General features: G+C 43.7%; 2 protein-coding genes across 3 annotated transcripts in view; one reads left to right on the top strand and one right to left on the bottom strand.

Annotated features, from left to right (window-relative positions):
* The window catches only part of LOC8027322, a 98,134-nt gene that overhangs the window by 36,236 nt on the left and 43,723 nt on the right, over nt 1-18,175 (bottom strand). The gene's annotated exons all lie outside the window — the stretch shown is intronic.
* LOC121046861 lies at nt 3,367-5,297 on the top strand. Its single transcript, XM_040501547.2, has one exon. The coding sequence runs from the start codon at nt 3,370-3,372 to the stop codon at nt 4,405-4,407; it is 1,038 nt and encodes a 345-aa protein (XP_040357481.1). The 5' UTR covers nt 3,367-3,369; the 3' UTR covers nt 4,408-5,297.

Genomic DNA, 18,175 nt, shown 5'->3' with positions numbered 1-18,175 from the left:
ACCTTTCCCTTGCGGGTTTAACCGAAGCTGTTAGCTTTCCTTGGCTCAGGAAATCAGTATCCTAGCACCTATATTAAACATTACTGAGACTAGCTTAAGTTTAATCAATATATGAGAGACGTCTTGTTTAGGCTCTTCCAAAACACAAAGCCTGAAATATCCAATCTTATCCGCTTCAAGCAGAAGCTGATCGGGGTGCGTGGCTAACGTGGCGGTTCACTAAGCTGAGTGCATTGACACACCTATAGGTTTTTAAGGTAGAGAAGGGGGTTTATGGTCGGTATACAGGTACACTGGCTGGGTAACGGAGGGTGCGTCTTCCAGGAAAGGGGAGCATGTGCGCCCGATGCACCCGACTACAACTTTTTTTTCTTCGAGTGCAGTTGGGAAGTAAATATGTGGAGCCCTAACCGAAAAATCGCGGATGCGGTATTCGCGCTAAGAGAGCCGCGCAGCGACAGAGCGGCATTGTTAGCGCGAAGATGACGTCGGCGCTGCTTTCGTATTTAATTTTCATAGAACAAGGACGGGCACAATATTTTCCCACTTCTAGTAATGTTCCAAATGAACATATCGCACGACAGTGCTAGTTAGGACAATAGCCTTTCAAGTCTAACGAAAAAAAACTGAATAAAACGGTAATCGTTTGCTTGCGCTAACAGTGTTCGCGCGATGCACGCACTAATATCCTGCCAACCACTCGCTCATGATGCTTCTCTCGCTGCCCGTCGTTACACCAAAGTTTCGTCAACGCGATGAAAGTTTAGATTTGGGTGTCCCTGCGGTGAAACTGAAAATCAGCACTTTTGGCCCAACACTTGTCAACCATGTTTATGTCCACGGCGGCCAAGCTGAGAATCAGCTCTTCTGGCCAAACACTCGCCGGCCGTGTTTATGTCTCCGGCGGCCAAGCTGAAAATCAGCACTTGTGGCCAAACACTTGCCGGGCGTGTTTATGTCCCCGGCGGCCAAGCTGAAAATCAGCACATCTGGCCAGACACTTGCCGGCCGTGTTTATGTCCCCGGCGGTCAAGCTGAAAATCAGCACTGCTGGCCAAACACTTGCCGGCCGCGTTTATGTCTCCGGCGGCCAAGCTGAAAATGGGCACTTCGGGCCAGGCGCTTGCCGGCAGTGTTTATGTCTCCGGCGGACAAGCTAAAAACAGCTAGTTTGTGGCCGGACTCTTGCCGGCCTTGTTTATGTCTCCGGTGGCCAAGCACTTAAAGTGGCCAAGCTGTCAGACACTGGCCAACCGTCGGCCGATCGAAATTCACTTTCTGGTGCTGCTTGAGTTGTGCCCGTCGTTGTTCTATGAAAATAAAATACGAAAACAGCGCCCACGTCATTTTCGCGCTAACAACACCGCTCTGTCGCTGCGCGGCACTCTTAGCACGAATACCACATCCGCGATTTTTAGGTTAGTGCTCCACATATTTACTTCCCAACTGCACTCGAAGAAAAAAAAGTTGTAGTCGGGTGCATCGGGCGCACATGCTCCCCTTTCCTGGAAGACGCGCCCTCCGTTACACAGCCAGTGTATACTTGTACACCGACCATAAGCCCCCTTCTCTACCTTAAAAACCTATAGGTGTATCAATGCACTCAGCTCAGTAAACCGCCACGGTAGCCACGCTTCCCGATCAGCTTGTGCTTGAATTGGATAAGACTGTGTGATGTATCGCGAGTAAGACCCAGTTGCAGCCGTTAGTCGCTCGACTCTTTCGTTTTAATCATGGCTCCCGACTGACCGAGACCCGTGCTCTTTCAAACCGCGCGCTCTCAGCACGCGGCGACCGCGTGCTTCGCAACATGTCCCGCCATCTGCTATACCAAAAGCAGATACATAACAGATTGGATATTTCAGGCTTTGTGTTTTGGAGGAGCCTAAACAAGACTTCTCTCATATATTGATTAAACTTAAGCTAGTCTCAGTAATGTTTTATATAGGTGCTAGGATACTGATTTCCTGAGCCAACGAAAGCTAACAACTTCGGTTAAAACGGCAACGGAAACGTTCAAAATCGAAGCAAACGTAAAAGAAAAAGAAAATGAACATCTCGACCTAGATGTGCAGAACGCTGGTTTTGTTGTTAACAACGTGGTTGTTGGCGGGTGGTGGGCAACGCCGTGACGCTATTGACGCTATCGTGGTGATTGACGCCAGTGATGCTCGGCCGTACTACACAGTAAAAGTTTTTACACCTTTAAGGGTCTAAAAGGGGTGTTGTAGAAACTTACACCCTCGGCTACACACTTTTACCACCCTAAAAACTAGGAATACAACCTCATAATTTTAACGAAAAAGGTGCTGTTTCGTGTTACACCCTACATTTAGTGAAGAATGTGAGAAGGGTGTAGAAGAGGGTGCTAAATAAATAATGTGAAATGGTTTTGGAAAGCTTATATATGGCTCTGTCCATAATGTACACGTAAGATTTCTGCTTGAAAAGCTACAGTTGTTAGCAGTCTAGCTTTTTATAATGTCATTTGTAATTCATGCAAATAGCTGAAAATAAAGTGCCTCTTTTGCATATAATTTTTATCTTTGCAGTCAAAATTTTATATATGAGTTCATATTTCATTTTCTTAGAAATCACTCCATGCTCATAAATTGCTTAGTAGGGTGAAACGCTCTATACTAGCATTTTTTACAAATATTTATTGATGGAAGTGTACAGTAAAAAATCAGTTAGTCTCGAGTTTATATCTGGCAACATGAAATCAAAATATAGTGAAAATATTTGACAAATATTCATGACATGCTGCTAGAACCTGTCACATGACTATGTGGGCACAGAGGAGCGGCGGCTATGCAGTCGCTTCAAAATCCCTTCTGCTTCATTCTGCAGATTTTGGCCTTCCTCGGGACAGGGCTACCTCCTCCTCGACAGCCAGCCACCATCTCTGCACCGTCATCATGCACTGTCCTGGCGGCTATCGGTGACGACATCGCGCCCGTGTTCGATGCCACAGTTTCGTCCCTCCCCTTCACCAAGCCAGCATCATCGTCAACGACAGCAGGATTCTCTGCGAATTTAAGCGCCTGGTCACCGCAGGACGCTTTCAGTGGGCACAGAGGAGCGGCGGCTATGCAGTCGCTTCAAAATCCCTTCTGCTTCATTCTGCAGATTTTGGCCTTCCTCGGGACAGGGCTACCTCCTCCTCGACAGCCAGCCACCATCTCTGCACCGTCATCATGCACTGTCCTGGCGGCTATCGGTGACGACATCGCGCCCGTGTTCGATGCCACAGTTTCGTCCCTCCCCTTCACCAAGCCAGCATCATCGTCAACGACAGCAGGATTCTCTGCGAATTTAAGCGCCTGGTCACCGCAGGACGCTTTCAGTGGGCACAGAGGAGCGGCGGCTATGCAGTCGCTTCAAAATCCCTTCTGCTTCATTCTGCAGGTTCGTAAATACCCATCTTTTCACGTTAAACGATCCTGTAATGGCTTTCTGCTGCTCCTCCAGTGCCCGCTGGTTTTTCTTAGAATTGCTTATATGTGTGTTCACGTTTTTAAGTTACTTTTGTTGTCTGGGGACGTTGAATTAAACCCCGGCCCTATCACTAACGCTGATATTCTGGCTGCCATTGCTGAACAGTCTTCTAAAAACGATGCGCGTCATACCGAAATGGTTGACATGCTAAATCAGGTCAAAGATAACCAGCATCAGCTAGAACTAAAAGTGTTAGACATCAATTCAAGACTTGCAGCAGTCGAATCACTTGTAGAATTACTAGATGTGCCAAAGCATCCTACTGAACTGTCTAATGTTGTTAGTGAGGCCGTCCGAGGCGAAACTACCGTTCTGAATTCAAGACTTAATGAGCTTGAAGATAGATCCCGTCGTGACAATTTACTTTTCTACGGTATCGCCGACACCCTTTCCGAAGACTGGTCGCAGTCAGAATCTCATATCCGCGATAATCTTTCCACAATGTTAGGACTAGATCTACCTGGCGAGGCAATATCCCGTGCTCACAGATTAGGCTCATACTCAACTAATAAATGCCGGCCAATAATTGTTAAATTCTCTTCCTCTAAATTCAAGGCGAATGTGTTTTCTCAGCGTTTTAAGTTGAAAGGAACAGGAATTTCAGTCGGTGAGGATTTCTGTCCGGCTACGCGGCAGTTACGTAAAAAGTTAATCGATTTCGGTAAAGGCACCGGTCAGAGGTTCTCGCTCAAACTAAACAGGCTGCACGTTAATCAAAAGGTGTATACTTACTGCCCTGTAACAGATTGTGTTTGCGAAGTGACTCCTAGTCACGCTCGTGAAGCTAACAACGCCGCGTCTCTCTCTCCGGGTGCCAATAATACAGTTTCCGCGCCGCAACCGGGCATCGATAACGCAGTTTCCGCACCTGGTGCAAGCAATTATAATTCACACGCGTCATCAACATAACTATGTAAAGGCCCGGCGACTAACGCTATCTCAATATTGTATTCTAACGTGCGAAGCGTGTGCAACAAACGCGACGCTTTGTCATCTCTTATCGACACGTGTACAGCTGATATTGTTATCCTGACCGAAACGTGGCTTTCTAGTAAAATTGCTGACAGTGAAATTTTTGAGTGTGAAGGTATGTACAAATTTTATCGTTTCAATCGTGACTCGCGCTCAGGTGGCGGTGTTCTTATCGCTGTTCGTGATTCTATAATATCGAGCGTTATACCACTTAACCTATCATTAGAGTTCGTGTGTGCCCGTGTACATGTCAGAAACAAGGATTTTATTTTTTGCGCCTGCTATCGACCCCCCGCTTCGTCTAGTACATTTTGCTCTGAGCTTCACGATGTCTTAAATAGATTGGTAGTACGGTTTCCTTCTTCGTCTTTGCTTCTTCTGGGGGATTTTAATTTTCCCACAATTAACTGGAAAAGTGACACCCCCACAGTAAGTGATCACTCATTACAGGCTCTTTCGTTTCTAAGCCTTTGTCTTGATTTTAATTTAAAGCAACTTGTACAAGAGCCTACACGATGTTCATCTCATTCTTCCAATGTATTAGATCTCATTCTCACTACAACCCCTGAGCTTGTGTCTCCCTTAACATACTTACCAGGTTTAAGTGACCATTGTGTTATTCAGTTCGACCTGCAGGCATCTGCTTCCTCATATAAAGCATTTAAGATTATTCGTGACTACAAAAATGCCGATTTTGTTTCAATTAATAATGAATTAGACACGTTTCTAACTGATTACATCTCACGTTTTCATACGCGAACGGTTGAAGAAAATTGGTCTCTCTTCAAGCAAAAAGTGAGTGACCTAACTGACCAGTACATCCCTCTGAAGCGCATCCGCTCTAATTCACTGGCACCTTGGTTTAACGCACGCCTTAAGCGTCTGCGAAATAAAAAGAAACGGTTATTTCGGCGCGCAAAATTAACAAAAAGTGCTGAGCGCTGGGACGCTTACGAAGCTGCTGATACGGAATATAAACAAGCTGTCGCACAATCAAAGCAGGAGTTTTATCAGTGTACACTTTTTTCTCTTTTAAAAGATAGCCCACGAAAGTTTTGGAGCGTGGTCAGCGGTAGTAGATCCAGTGCGGTTGAGCTTTGTGATGCGAATAATGTTCCTGTAGATCTAAATGATTGTTGCAATGTCCTGAATGATGTGTTTGCTTCTTATTTTTCCCACACGACTCCTACCTGTTACCCCATTGTTTTCAGCCCTAATTATAGTCCTATGTTTCCTGTTAGTATTGATTCATTTGGTGTCGACTGTTTAATCCAGAAGCTTAAAATTTCTGCGTGTGCTGGGATTGACGGAATCAACTCAAAATTCCTGAAGAGCACCGCCACCTATTCATCTTTGATTCTTTCCGAAATTTTTTCACAGTCTTTGCAGTGTTGCACGTTACCCAACGATTGGAAGGTAGGGAAGGTGGTTCCTTTGCATAAATCAGGTACTGCTCACTCCCCACTTAACTACAGGCCCATATCATTGACTAGTGTGCCGTGTAAATTACTTGAACATATCATTTACTCTCACCTTGTTGCCTTTCTCGAGTCCAATTCTTTTTTTACTAATTGTCTACACGGGTTCCGAAAATTTTTTTCTTGTGAAACACAGCTCGTATCGTTTACTAATGACCTGATGGTTGCCATTGATGCCGGGCTAATATTTGACTGCATTTTCTTAGATTTTGCTAAGGCTTTCGATTCTGTCTCGCACGACCTACTTCTCTTGAAACTGAGTAAACTTAATATCGATCCTAACATCTTGGGCTGGATTAAATGTTTTTTATCTAACCGCTCACAATATGTTTCTGTCAATGGGCATAATTCTTCTACTACTCCTGTAACGTCCGGGGTACCACAGGGATCTGTCCTAGGGCCTCTCTTGTTTTTAGTCTACATTAACGACCTCCCATCGCAAATTGTCTCCTCTATTAAATTGTTCGCGGATGACTGTGTACTTTATCGCGTAATTACTAATGCCCAAGAGTGTGCTATACTACAGTCAGACCTCGACGTAGTTTCTTCTTGGTGCGCTGAATCCCTAATGAAGCTTAACGTTACTAAATGTAAAAGCATGCGTCTTTCGCGACTCTCTAAAAACACTGACCCTGCCATATACATCCTTAATGATATACCATTAGATGCTGTTGCTTCATACAAGTATCTTGGTATTCACATAACTCATAACCTTTCCTGGAACATGCACGTCGACTATGTCTCTAATAATGCTAATCGTATGCTTGGGTTTTTGCGGCGCCATTTTCGTTCCGCTAATCTTCCCGTCAAACTCCAATTATATAAAGCCTTAGTCAGGCCAAAACTCGAATACGCCTGTTCCGTTTGGGATCCGGGTCATGTAACATTATCACACATTCTCGAATCAGTCCAGAACCGAGCAGCCCGTTTTATCCTTTCTAATTATTCTCGTACTGCTAGTGTTTCATCAATGAAGACAACTTTGGACTTACCTGACCTTGCTTTACGCCGTAAATACTTTCGTCTTTGTCTTTTCCATAAAGTCTATTATTCTAATCTAATTCTAAAAGATCAACTACTTTTTCATCCGTCATATGTGTCACCTCGCCACGATCACCAGTGTAAGGTTGGCACGCCCACATGTCATACGAACATCTATTTTGACTCTTTTATTCCAAGAACATCTAGCGAATGGAACCACCTCCCTGCCTCCATCGTGTCCATCCAGGACGTCACATACTTCAAGAAGCTTGCCAACGATTTCATCTGTACCACCCACTCCTCTCTGTAGAGCCTCCGGGCATTGAGAGTATGAAAATAAATAAATAAATAAATGTCAACCTGAGTAAAATATTCATTTGAGAATAGTCTCCTTGCACAGGACGTCATTTCCGTTGCCCTTTAGAAAAGAGGGGAAGAAGGAGCTCCCCTCTTATCAGGATCCTCCTTTGTGCCTTCCGGATTTGCACAGGCGTCGCTATTCTCCCCTCAGAAGATTATAGAAGATTAGGCTGTCACTCAAAATTCTTACAAAAGCAGCTTCTCTCTCCTCCTTTTACTTGGTGTTCAAATGTGTGCGATGTGACGTCAGTGCAAGGAGCCTATATGGTGACATGCACAAAAACTCACACACATAAAGAGTCAAATCCCATAATAAAGCAGTCCGAGACATCCCATACAAAGGTGGCCTATGGTCGTCTATGGAAAATTCAATGGCAGGCTATCACCCCCTGTACCTTTGCATGGTCGGCCTTAGAAATTTATAGATACAGCTACAGCCAGCTATAAAAAAGTTTAGGGCCCTGTGTCTAAAGACTCAGGGCTATGTTTCAATAACGACAACAACAACAATAATAATAATAATAATAATAATAATAATCAATAAGTTAGTGTTTTAACAGTGTCTAGGGACATTCAATTGTTCTTCTTGCGGGCACAGTGCAATAGAACGCGCAAAGAGACGCTTGCGCGCTCGCAGTCGCACTCATATACGCGCGCAAGCACGTACACACGCATGCACACGCGCATACCCACGCCCGCGCGCAGACGCACACGCACGCACAACCAGAGACGCACACACGCATGCACGTGGACGCATCCACACGTGCGCGCACAAACACGCACCCGCATACACGCACACACACGCAAACCATTACGACGAAGGAAACGTTGCTTAAAGGGAAGGTGGGGCACTTCTACATTTGAGAAAAAACGCTTGAATTGCGTTCATTTGGCCTTTAGAATAACAGATATCAAAATTATATTTCAATGCGACGCGCTGGAGAGCCACAAGAGCAATTTCAAAATAGGGCTGAAGCCCCGCCCCCCTAGCCTTGGGCAGCCAAAAGAGCCGTCGATGACGTCACGGACAGCGACTGTCTTTCGCGTTTTTCTCGCGTTTAACAATAATTACGCAGCAAATGGTTTGGGTATTCGGGTTCACGGGGTAAAAATACACTAGAATTCACTTCTAACTCATGTTTTCCAAGAAGCTCCGTAGCTTCCCTTTAAGTTAGTTTCGGTTTCGGTTTACACAAAAAAGAAACAAGCTAAAGTTTAAATAAAACCTAAGATTTACTCACTTTTTGTAATGTTTTACATTAATATTCTAAGGACATTCTTATTGTTACTAATATAATAATAATTTGCTTAGTATCGTTCTAAAAATAACAATAAATAAAAAAGGAAAAGAGACTCTTGAAGACTGCGCAAGGCAATAGCTATTGCAATCAGCTTCCGTTGGGCTCGGTTGAATGGTCGTTGAAGTTCCAGAGGTTTCGGAAATCTCCTTTTTTTACGTTTTAGCCGTTTTAGTCGATATTTCAGATATCTTCCTTACGAATACCGTGTTCAAGAATAGCAATCGATGACTGAGAGCTGGAAGACGCTGCGTCTTGCCTACGCCCCTAAGTTCAGAACCGCGCATGCACGACTCGTGCAAAAGCCGGTTAGCAACTTTCTTTTGTTTCGGCGAAGTGGGCTGCTGTTTCAAACTTTGTCGTGTAGCGTGTGCTTGCTAAGCTATGTTTGATTCTAAGTATGCTTCTGCCCTGTGTTATTTCGTTATTTGAAAAGAGCGTAACTTCTTCAAAACCTTTAGCTCGCTCCGCAGTGCGAGAAAGATTCCCGTGCGCCGGAACCGTGGGCATGTTCTGGGCGCCGTCGTGAAGCGCTCGTCCGACGACGCTTGTGCGGAGCGTTCAAGTGCCGTCTGACAGCAGTTCAAGCATTCAGTCGCCGTCACAAAGTGTTAATCACAGGTCATGCTAGTTCTGACGTCTTGTCCTAACAGCCGCTCGCCGCCGATTTGTTTCATAAAGGGGGAGCGAGAAAAACGTTACAAGAGCGAGCATGCAGCATGATTTTTTGAATAAGCTAATGCCTGTGCCGTAGAGACGCGCGGTGTCTTCGTCATATTTCCGAGGGTAAAAGCGCTGAAAACAACAGACAAACAACGCCCCGTGTTGTTTGTTTCTTTTACTTCTCCGTTGTTTTTAGAGCTTTTACCCTCGGAAATTAGGTCTCTTCGCGTTTACCGAACCGGCACACTTTTTACGTTTACGATTGTGTGATGCAAAAAATAAAAGGAGTTTAGATGTCACGTTTTTTAGTAGTGGCCAAAGCCCCTCCAAAAATCAGAGCAGCTAGAAAAAGCAAAAACATGAAAAAAGGCGGAAAAATTTAACTAATGTCAAACCTGAATATTTGATGGAGTTCAAAGACTACCACCGTACCAACTCGCCCGGTTATTCTTTCTGTCAAACAATAATACCCAATAGTAATAAACAAATAAGTGCCAACTATTAATTGGTTACAATGTCGTAATTGGTGCAGTGCAGCCCTACGCTACTCTACTCTTTTGATGATATCAGGTAACGTGTAAATGTATAGGGCAGTTCATAGCAACCATTTATGCCCGACCCATTATATTGAGTTTTTTCTTTATATAAAAGTTATATGAAAAAAAGTGCTCTTCCTAAATTAAGCCGCACCACTGTATGTACAATAGCGTGTAACGTATATGTATGTTATCAGCAAAAGAAAATGATGCATTAAGAAAGGGCAAATCGTTTTGTTTCCTCTCTGTTAGAGCTTCTTTCACGTACATGCAAAATGTGGTTGTCTACGTCTAAAAGAGTGGAATTGACATTTCCTGCAGGGCTGGAAGGCCTGACTCAGTTTGGCTAGAAGCTTGAAACCTATGGGAACCTGGATAACTGAACCACAAGAGTGAGAGTGACACCCGCCTTGCACTTCCTGAACGATGGCACCATGAGAAAGGGGGAGCTGCCCTAAAGTGAATGCAATAGCAGGTGGGTCGTTCCAGTGACCCACCTGCCACCTGCTTGGTACAGATGATACCAAGCAGGAAATTATTAATAAATGTGTTATTAAAAACAAGGAATGGGAATGGCACGGACAAGGAGGAGGAGATGAACACAGTGCTGTGTTGTGTTTATATCCTCCGTTCCCATATTCTTCATGATTTCTTTTCAATAATTGGCTACTAACTAGTCCAATCATCAGCCTTAGTCAATAAAAGTATGCTGCTATTTATTAGTATGCTTTAACACCGTGCTTGCAGTTGAATCCTACAGTCGTTTATTAATAAACAAAAACGAGGGTGCAAGCTAGCTAAACAGGCTAAACACATAATTTAATAAAGACGGATTGTCTGAAGGATGACACAAACGCAGAGAAGTATCAAACAGAGCTGAGTGTTAATGGGCAAAAAATGAATAGGCGACCCAAAAAAGAAAACGTAGGGGATGACATGAAGTCAGTCTTTACAATTTCTCTTATGCTTGCTACCACTTTACAAAAGGAATTCCTTCCTGGGCCTTACAGCGTTTTACTGTTCACAACCCCTGACATACCCAAGGACAGTAAACATAAAAAAGCAACCTACTAGAATTTGGGTAAATGTGATTGAACAAACAACAGGGAGTGCCTTAAGCTTTCAACCTAGGAAATAAAAAATATGCTCATCAAGATTTAAAAAAACAGACGGACGCATCACACCTGTTTCTAACAAAAATATAGGCCAAGAAACTTCCACTCAATGGCAAAACACAGGGAAGGCACTAGTAGATTTCTAGGTTTCATCATTGTTAGTGATTCTTTCATTATACACTTGTGGTCACTCTCTTTAGTCAAAATTATTTTATCATCATCATCATTCATTAAAAGGCCACACAATTATTACATTATATCACGTGTTTTGACACAGCTGAATACAGATCCTTATTTTTCTGCAACATTTATACTAAGTTCAATCGGTCCTTAATGCAGGGTTTTGTCGCGTGAAGTGTTCTATGAGTCGAGCGAAAATTTCTAGCGGTCCCTGGGACATGTCGTGCTGTAGTCTTATGTATTACTGGCTTTTCTTTGTTACTTTGTGGGATAGGGCAAGCGGTATTGAATTTATTGCAGGTCCCAGCTGCACCAAGCGAGTAGACTCACCGTCAAAGACCGCAAGCCGCTATCTTCAAGCCGCGCAGAGTGTTCTATGAGGTGAGCAATCATATTTGGCAGGCTTTGGTACATGCAGTGCTGGGGGTTTATGTGAAACTGGCCATGTCCGTTTGAAATAGTTTTACTTCAGAAAAAAGTGGACCTCTATAGTGGGATGGTGCACGGCTGCATGCACATGCACCCGGTATTTATTATATTTATATATACATAAATACAAAGCTTTCTATTTTGATTCAAACAAAGTAAAAAAAAAAGGCGTGAGTGTTATTTAGATGTTGACTTCAATGTGTGTTTGTGGGGCTCAGAGGACATTACATGAGTGGAAAACCCTTAGCAGTATGTTATTCAAAACTAATTAACCAAACTTTTTAATAATAGTTTTATGGGGTATGTTTCAATTTTAGTTTCGAAGGCAAAATAATAATAAATACTAACACAATTGACACAATTTGCGAATGGCAACAAGTTTTTAAATATTCAGTGATAATCTGTTTTTTCGTCGCCCAATTCCAAAATCTTGCGCTCAGAAGGCCTCAGGATGTTGTGCGGACCTGGTTGCTTTGGACGCACTTTCACTATGCTGGAAGTATGACGCCGATGCTTCCGCCAAGGACACACTGTCGAGATAGTGACGACCTACCCGGTATGACTTGGGGACTCTTCTGCCCATTATTAACGGCACGAAATCTTGAGCTCAAGCTGAGCACGGTTTTTGCATCCGACATTATAAACGCAAAAGTTGGACAATGAATACCTCCAAGCCGCTTGGCTTTTTGTGAATGGTCTAAATAGGGATAGCCTTTAATATTGACTGGCTTTTAACACTGCAGTTGCAACATGGTCCATAAAGCCATGAATTACAAAGCTAACATATTTTGGTCAATTAGTCAACATACTGTGACAGTTATCCCCTTTACTAATGTCCGCCAAGTCCCACGAACACGCAGTGAAGACATCGAGAGAACTCTCACGGCCTTTTTTTTAAATTTTGTTAGCTTTCAAATAGAATGCTGTTTAGAGTGTATACACGTAAAACGACTTGTACAATGTAATCATCCACATAGTTTTTAAAAAAACTTTGCTTTTCACCCAATTAAGTATTGCATTTGTCATTGCAACCTTCCCAACTCAAGCAAAGCATCCAGTTTGGTACTCAAAGTGTATTCTATTCGGCAATAAATCAATGGACTACTACTTGTTCGCCTTTGGCTTCATTGTGAAAATATTAGGCATGTGCGAATCATGGATTTTGGCTTAAAATGGATAATAATTTGAGCTTATCAACTTTTCAGTTGAATGTCACATAGTTTCTGCACCTCTCTCTAAGCCCGTGAATTCTGGGTCCGTTTACATGAAGTCATCCAGCAGCCGCAGGTTACCTTTTGGGCCACAGAGATTGCTCTTCTCTTGACGCAGACAGCTAATTGTATATTTTGTCAGAACACCTTTGTCTGTCACGGATTCGAGGGGTGCATTGAGGTGCAAACGCAACAATGTATCATAGATAGCTGTAGAAATATAATATCACGAGCACCTTTTGATGTGTAGTCACCCCCTCCACCTTTGAAAACCGCAGCCGTCAACCTCGACACGCTGCACGCTGGATTTCTGCAGCACCGGTTGGTGTTTGGACGGGGGAGTTCATATGGCCGGCGACTGTACTTAAAATGTAGCTCTTGAAAATTAATTTCTACAGCTACATGCGAAATATGTTTATGTTGGCTGTTTTCTGTAACCTTTATCTTTGGGTTTTTCAGTGTAGAGGAGGAGGCAAAAAAATTAACATTGGCCAAGGGACAAATATTAGCATGTACCGTTATGGTCAGTCGGCAGCCCTATACGGTTCATAAATGCAGGGTGGCGAGGTGAGAAGGGTGCGTCTGTGGCAAACATAAATTGTAGCACCTGAGCTCCCCGCCTTCTGTCGGTGTTTGTCCGTTTTTTTGCAACTTGACTTCCTTTGGCTATGTTCGCTGATACCGAAAATAACCCATTATCGCACCCAATGAACGCTGGCGTCCGATGACACCGCCTGACAAAGCGTGTCTGCCCAAACGTCTCTGCTTTTTGCCTTCTTCTTTTAGACATATTGTTTCCCATCTGTGCATTTGTTGGTGGTCTCGTACCCATACAATAACCTGAAATGTACACAGGAAGACTGCTGTCAGCGGAAAGAAAACCGGCCGCTGTAGCAGTTAAAAGTGAGAGCAAAGCAAAAAATTACTCATTGCCAAAATAAACCAGTGAGGCGTGAGATTATTCAGTGGCTTTTCGTTTTTTATCTCCAAACCTGTCAGCTCATTTCTATCAATAAATGTAACAAGATACATAAGTCGAGCAGCGCATCATAATACATCGCAAAAGTATTTCACTACTGAAACAAAAATAGATTTCGGAAGTGCATTTCGGTGCAGAAATAGAGATACTCACAAGTGCCCCTAAGATTACATCGCAATGCTTGCATGTTGTGATGTTGCCCCGATTGTAATTCTTCATTCGTTTTACATTGCTGCAGACGCCGGTTAGTTGTTCCAACATAAGCACTGTATGCCTGTGTGGAGGCTGATGCTGATGGCCTTAACTGCAGCGAATAATAGCAGTTGACAAGAGCAAACATGTTTTGGCCTTCACATTAAAATGTGTTTTGCTTTATCCTTTTACCTGACGCAGGACGAGAACACCCCACCGGCACCATGTGTCCTCTACAACAAGCAAGAGCTGGACGATGCAGACTTTCTTCACCTTGTTGAGGATCATGAGCGCTTGTTTTCCGTTTTTAATGCAGAAGAGGGGCTGTGCATGTTGTTGGCAGCATATTGGCTTCTCAGCATCCAGTACGAATGCAAGGCCTCCAACACACTGGTTGCTCTGGAGAGGATTTTCCTTGTCTTGAGCGACACCAATCCAAAGGCAGTCGTAATTAAATTTTTGAACAAAGTTTGCAGAAAGGTATGTGGTTGAAGATATGTTTTGTGAGCCGTTTTAAAAGTGCATAATCCACTTTTCTCGCCAGTATTATCAGGTTAATTTTTATTTTGCTTCCAGAACGAATGATAGAAGGTTTTATGGAGGCATGTTTTCTTTTTCTTTCTTTAAATGTTGGGCACTTTCTGTTATAACTAATGCTGACCTTCTGTAGACGAGGTGCTTAGAATTTAGCTGTACGAGTTCCTTATCCATAGTCGTCTTCCAGAACTTTATAATTTTCTTTGTACGTGAGCAAGAGGATAGCGTCTTCTACTGAAACGTTTGCTTTTTTGCCGTAGAGTGCTAGTTCATTCTGAAATATTTTTCATTACATGTTTGCAGATAGCATTATTTATTTCATGGAATGGCATACATTGTATTTCCCATTTCTCAAGGTTCAATAAATGTTCAATTTAACACATTATAATTGATGTCATATTGAGCTTCACCTAATGAAATACTGCTGTGGTTCAGTCAAGGGCTAAACCACCCCCCTCTACACTACTTCCACTTAGTAAACAGATGCGCGTAGGAGACAAATGATAAGCGAAACGTGTTGCCTGCAATCCCTGAGACAAACAAAACATGTCACTTGATCTCCAAACAAGAAAGCTTTACATGCTTCGTTCGTGGCAGGCCATGATGTTCACAATGGTTCAGCCGTGCAGTGCGATGCTTGGGGCCACTGCTTGCTCACTTAGAGTTCGAGAAAGGGGGGGGAGGTGCCGTAACACTTCCCAAATGCCCACGGGGTTATGATGTGGCTTGCAAGGAGCTCTTTTATATTACTTCATGAAGTGAGTGTGTTCAGTGTGACTCATTATTTCTTCATCACGTGCCCGTATGTGGTGATGTGGCAATCCCTCTAAGTGAAAAAAGTGTAAATGTGTTCTGTAAACATGATAAGCTGTAAATCATATAATAATAATATAAGAATATGCAATACCATATATGATTTTCGTACAATTTACAAGTTCTGATATGTGTATTGGACACATTCCAATGAAATGTTCACTGGGGTCTATACTTCATTTCACCTTTCGTCCGAGCGCGGCGGACGCTACCAGCCAATCCAGCGTCGAGAAAGCGTCATGTGACTTTGAACTCCACATAACCAAAACGTCGCATGATACTCTCCCGGCGCCAGATTGGCTGGGGTGGCCCAGCATCCACTGGGCCACCTCAGCAGGTGCCCATTTCATGCTGAGCACCCTTCACCACGGGTGTTAGCAAGCACCCTTTGTGAAGGGTGCTTGCCTGAACGCCATAAGGGTGTTAGCCCAGGGACAAACTGATTTACACCCTTAAGTGTGTAAAAACCTTTACTGTGTACTCAAGGCTTCTCTTTCCCATTAGTGCCAGTAAGCTTGTGTAAAGTGAATAATATTGTAACTGAACAGTAGAGAGTTTTAGTAGATCGCTCCCTTGACTCCATAACGATACTCAATACTTCGCCACCGCCTCCCTTGCGCATGCATAGTATCGTTATCGGGACTATCGAAGGTATCGGAACGATCTACTAAAACTCTGTATTGTTGCACTGTCCCTTCACCTAGAGTTACTTCTTTTTTATATTTTGTACTGCTGCACTACCGGAGGATCTTAATGGTGGGACAACATACCATCACTGAACCTACAAAGACTGGAATGGTGGTCGCAACCAGCGTCGTAAGACTTTGTACTAAAAAAGTCCAATAAATATTGAGCAGCCTTGCAGCAGCTTCGCTTGTCATTACTATGTAAGAGTTTCTGGGGTCGAGTTATGAAACATGACCTTCCGAAACTCTTGACAGTCTTTGAGGAACACTGAGGCAGTCTGTGATAAATTATGTATTAAGTGTATAACTACAGCCACTTTCGGCCAGTGACTGGCCGGAAGTCAATGACCAGTGGCTGGCCGAAAGTGACTGGCCAAAGGTGAATGGCAAGTCACTGGCCTAAAGTGAATGGCTAGTCACTCGCCAAATGTGAATGGCCAGTCACTGGCCAAAGGTGAATTGCCAGTCTCTGGCCTAAAGTGAATGGCCAGCCACTGGACAAAGGCGAATGGCCAGTCACTGCCCAAAGTGAATTGCCAGTCACTGGCCTAAAGTGAATGGCCAGCGACAGCATAAAGTGAATGGCAAGTTACCAGACGAGGACGAAAACACTTCTATTGCCGAGCACTTTGGCCAAGCTTGGGCCATCGAAAATCTGGTTGGCCATAGTACACTTGCCAGCGACGGCCCATTCACAACGTGCTGCTTGGGTTTGCCTTGAAGGTAGTGGTTTCGGACCAACAGGAGTCTTAATTGGGCTTCAAGGATTCACCGCGGTCCCTTCCCTGACATCCTGTCTATCTGACGAGTGATGTGAAAGTACTTCGACTTCTTAGTAAAACATATAAAATAGGGCAACAAAAAGACAAGGACAGGAAGTATACAGGACAGGCGCTAACCAAAACTCTGCAGTTTGCGCAGCTAGACGTCGAAATGAACAAAAGTTGCCCTCAGCCACACAGTCAGTGTAATACGTGTAGCACAGGACACGCAACAGGTCATAGAAGAGCCGGACTTGGCGCCAGAGTTCAGACCTCAGTATCTTGGAAATCCGCTTGACGTGGCCAAAGGACGGTCTGACGAATCCAAAAAAAAAACATAGAAACTTCCGCGGGTACCAGTCCTTTCCTCAAGCCAGACGAGATGAGTCTTGCACGACAAGTAGCAAAGGCGATATGGCTGACCAGACACAAAGCTGATTCACTAAACGTTGAACATAAAAAGGGCCCACTGTAGAAGAAATATAGTTTAGTATGGTACGTTGTTGGGCTAGTTGGTTCACCTTAGTAAAATATATAAAATAGCGCAACAAAAAGACAATTACAGGAAGTATACAGGACAGGCGCTAACCAAAACACTGTAGTTTGCGCGGCTAGACGTCGAAATGAACGAAAGTTGCCCTCAGCCACCGCCCGGCTCGTTCATTCGACGTCATTCATTTCGACGTCTAGCCGCGGAAACTATAGAGTTTTGGTTAGCGCCTGTCCTGTATACTTCCTGTCCTTGTCTTTTTGTTGCGCTATTTTATATGTTTTACTAAGGTGAACCAACTAGCCCAACAACGTACCATACTAAACTATATTTCTTCTACAGTGGGCCCTTTTTATGTTCTACGTTTAGTGAATCAGCTTCGTGTCTGGTCAGCCATATCGCCTTTGCTACTTGTCGTGCAAGACTCATCTCGTTTTGCTTGAGGAAAGGACTGGTACCCGCGGAAGTTTCTATGTTTTTTTGGATTCGTCAGACCGTCCTTTGGCCACGTCAAGCGGATTTCCAAGATACTGAGGTCTGAACTCTGGCGCCAAGTCCGGCTCTTCTACGACCTGTTGCGTGTCCTGTGCTACACGTATTACACTGACTGTGTGGCTGAGGGCAACTTTCGTTCATTTCGACGTCTAGCCGCGCAAACTACAGAGTTTTGGTTAGCTCCTGTCCTGTATACCTCCAGTCCTTGTCTTTTTGTTGCGCTATTTTATATGTTTTACTAAGATGACCCAACTAGCCCAACAACGTACCCTACTTTGACTTCTAAATGAATTCAATGTCACCCTAAATCCCATTGAAACGTCACCGCGCCCCTGTTCCATAACGATTCCTTTTCAACACTGATCACATGACTTCACGGTGGCATAAACTAGGTGTTCTTTATCTGTAGGTGTGGCCTTGAACATGGAACTTTACCCACGCTACTGAATGAAAAAACAATACGCATTTTCGTTGTAGATGACCTCAATGAAGATTGTGCAG

Source organism: Ixodes scapularis, unplaced genomic scaffold (assembly GCF_016920785.2).
Source record: "Ixodes scapularis isolate PalLabHiFi unplaced genomic scaffold, ASM1692078v2 PGA_scaffold0__279_contigs__length_252992795, whole genome shotgun sequence".
In the NCBI taxonomy this organism is placed as follows: domain Eukaryota; kingdom Metazoa; phylum Arthropoda; class Arachnida; order Ixodida; family Ixodidae; genus Ixodes; species Ixodes scapularis.
The sequence above is the reverse complement of the archived record's forward strand: the minus strand, read 5'-3'. Positions and strand labels throughout refer to the sequence as shown.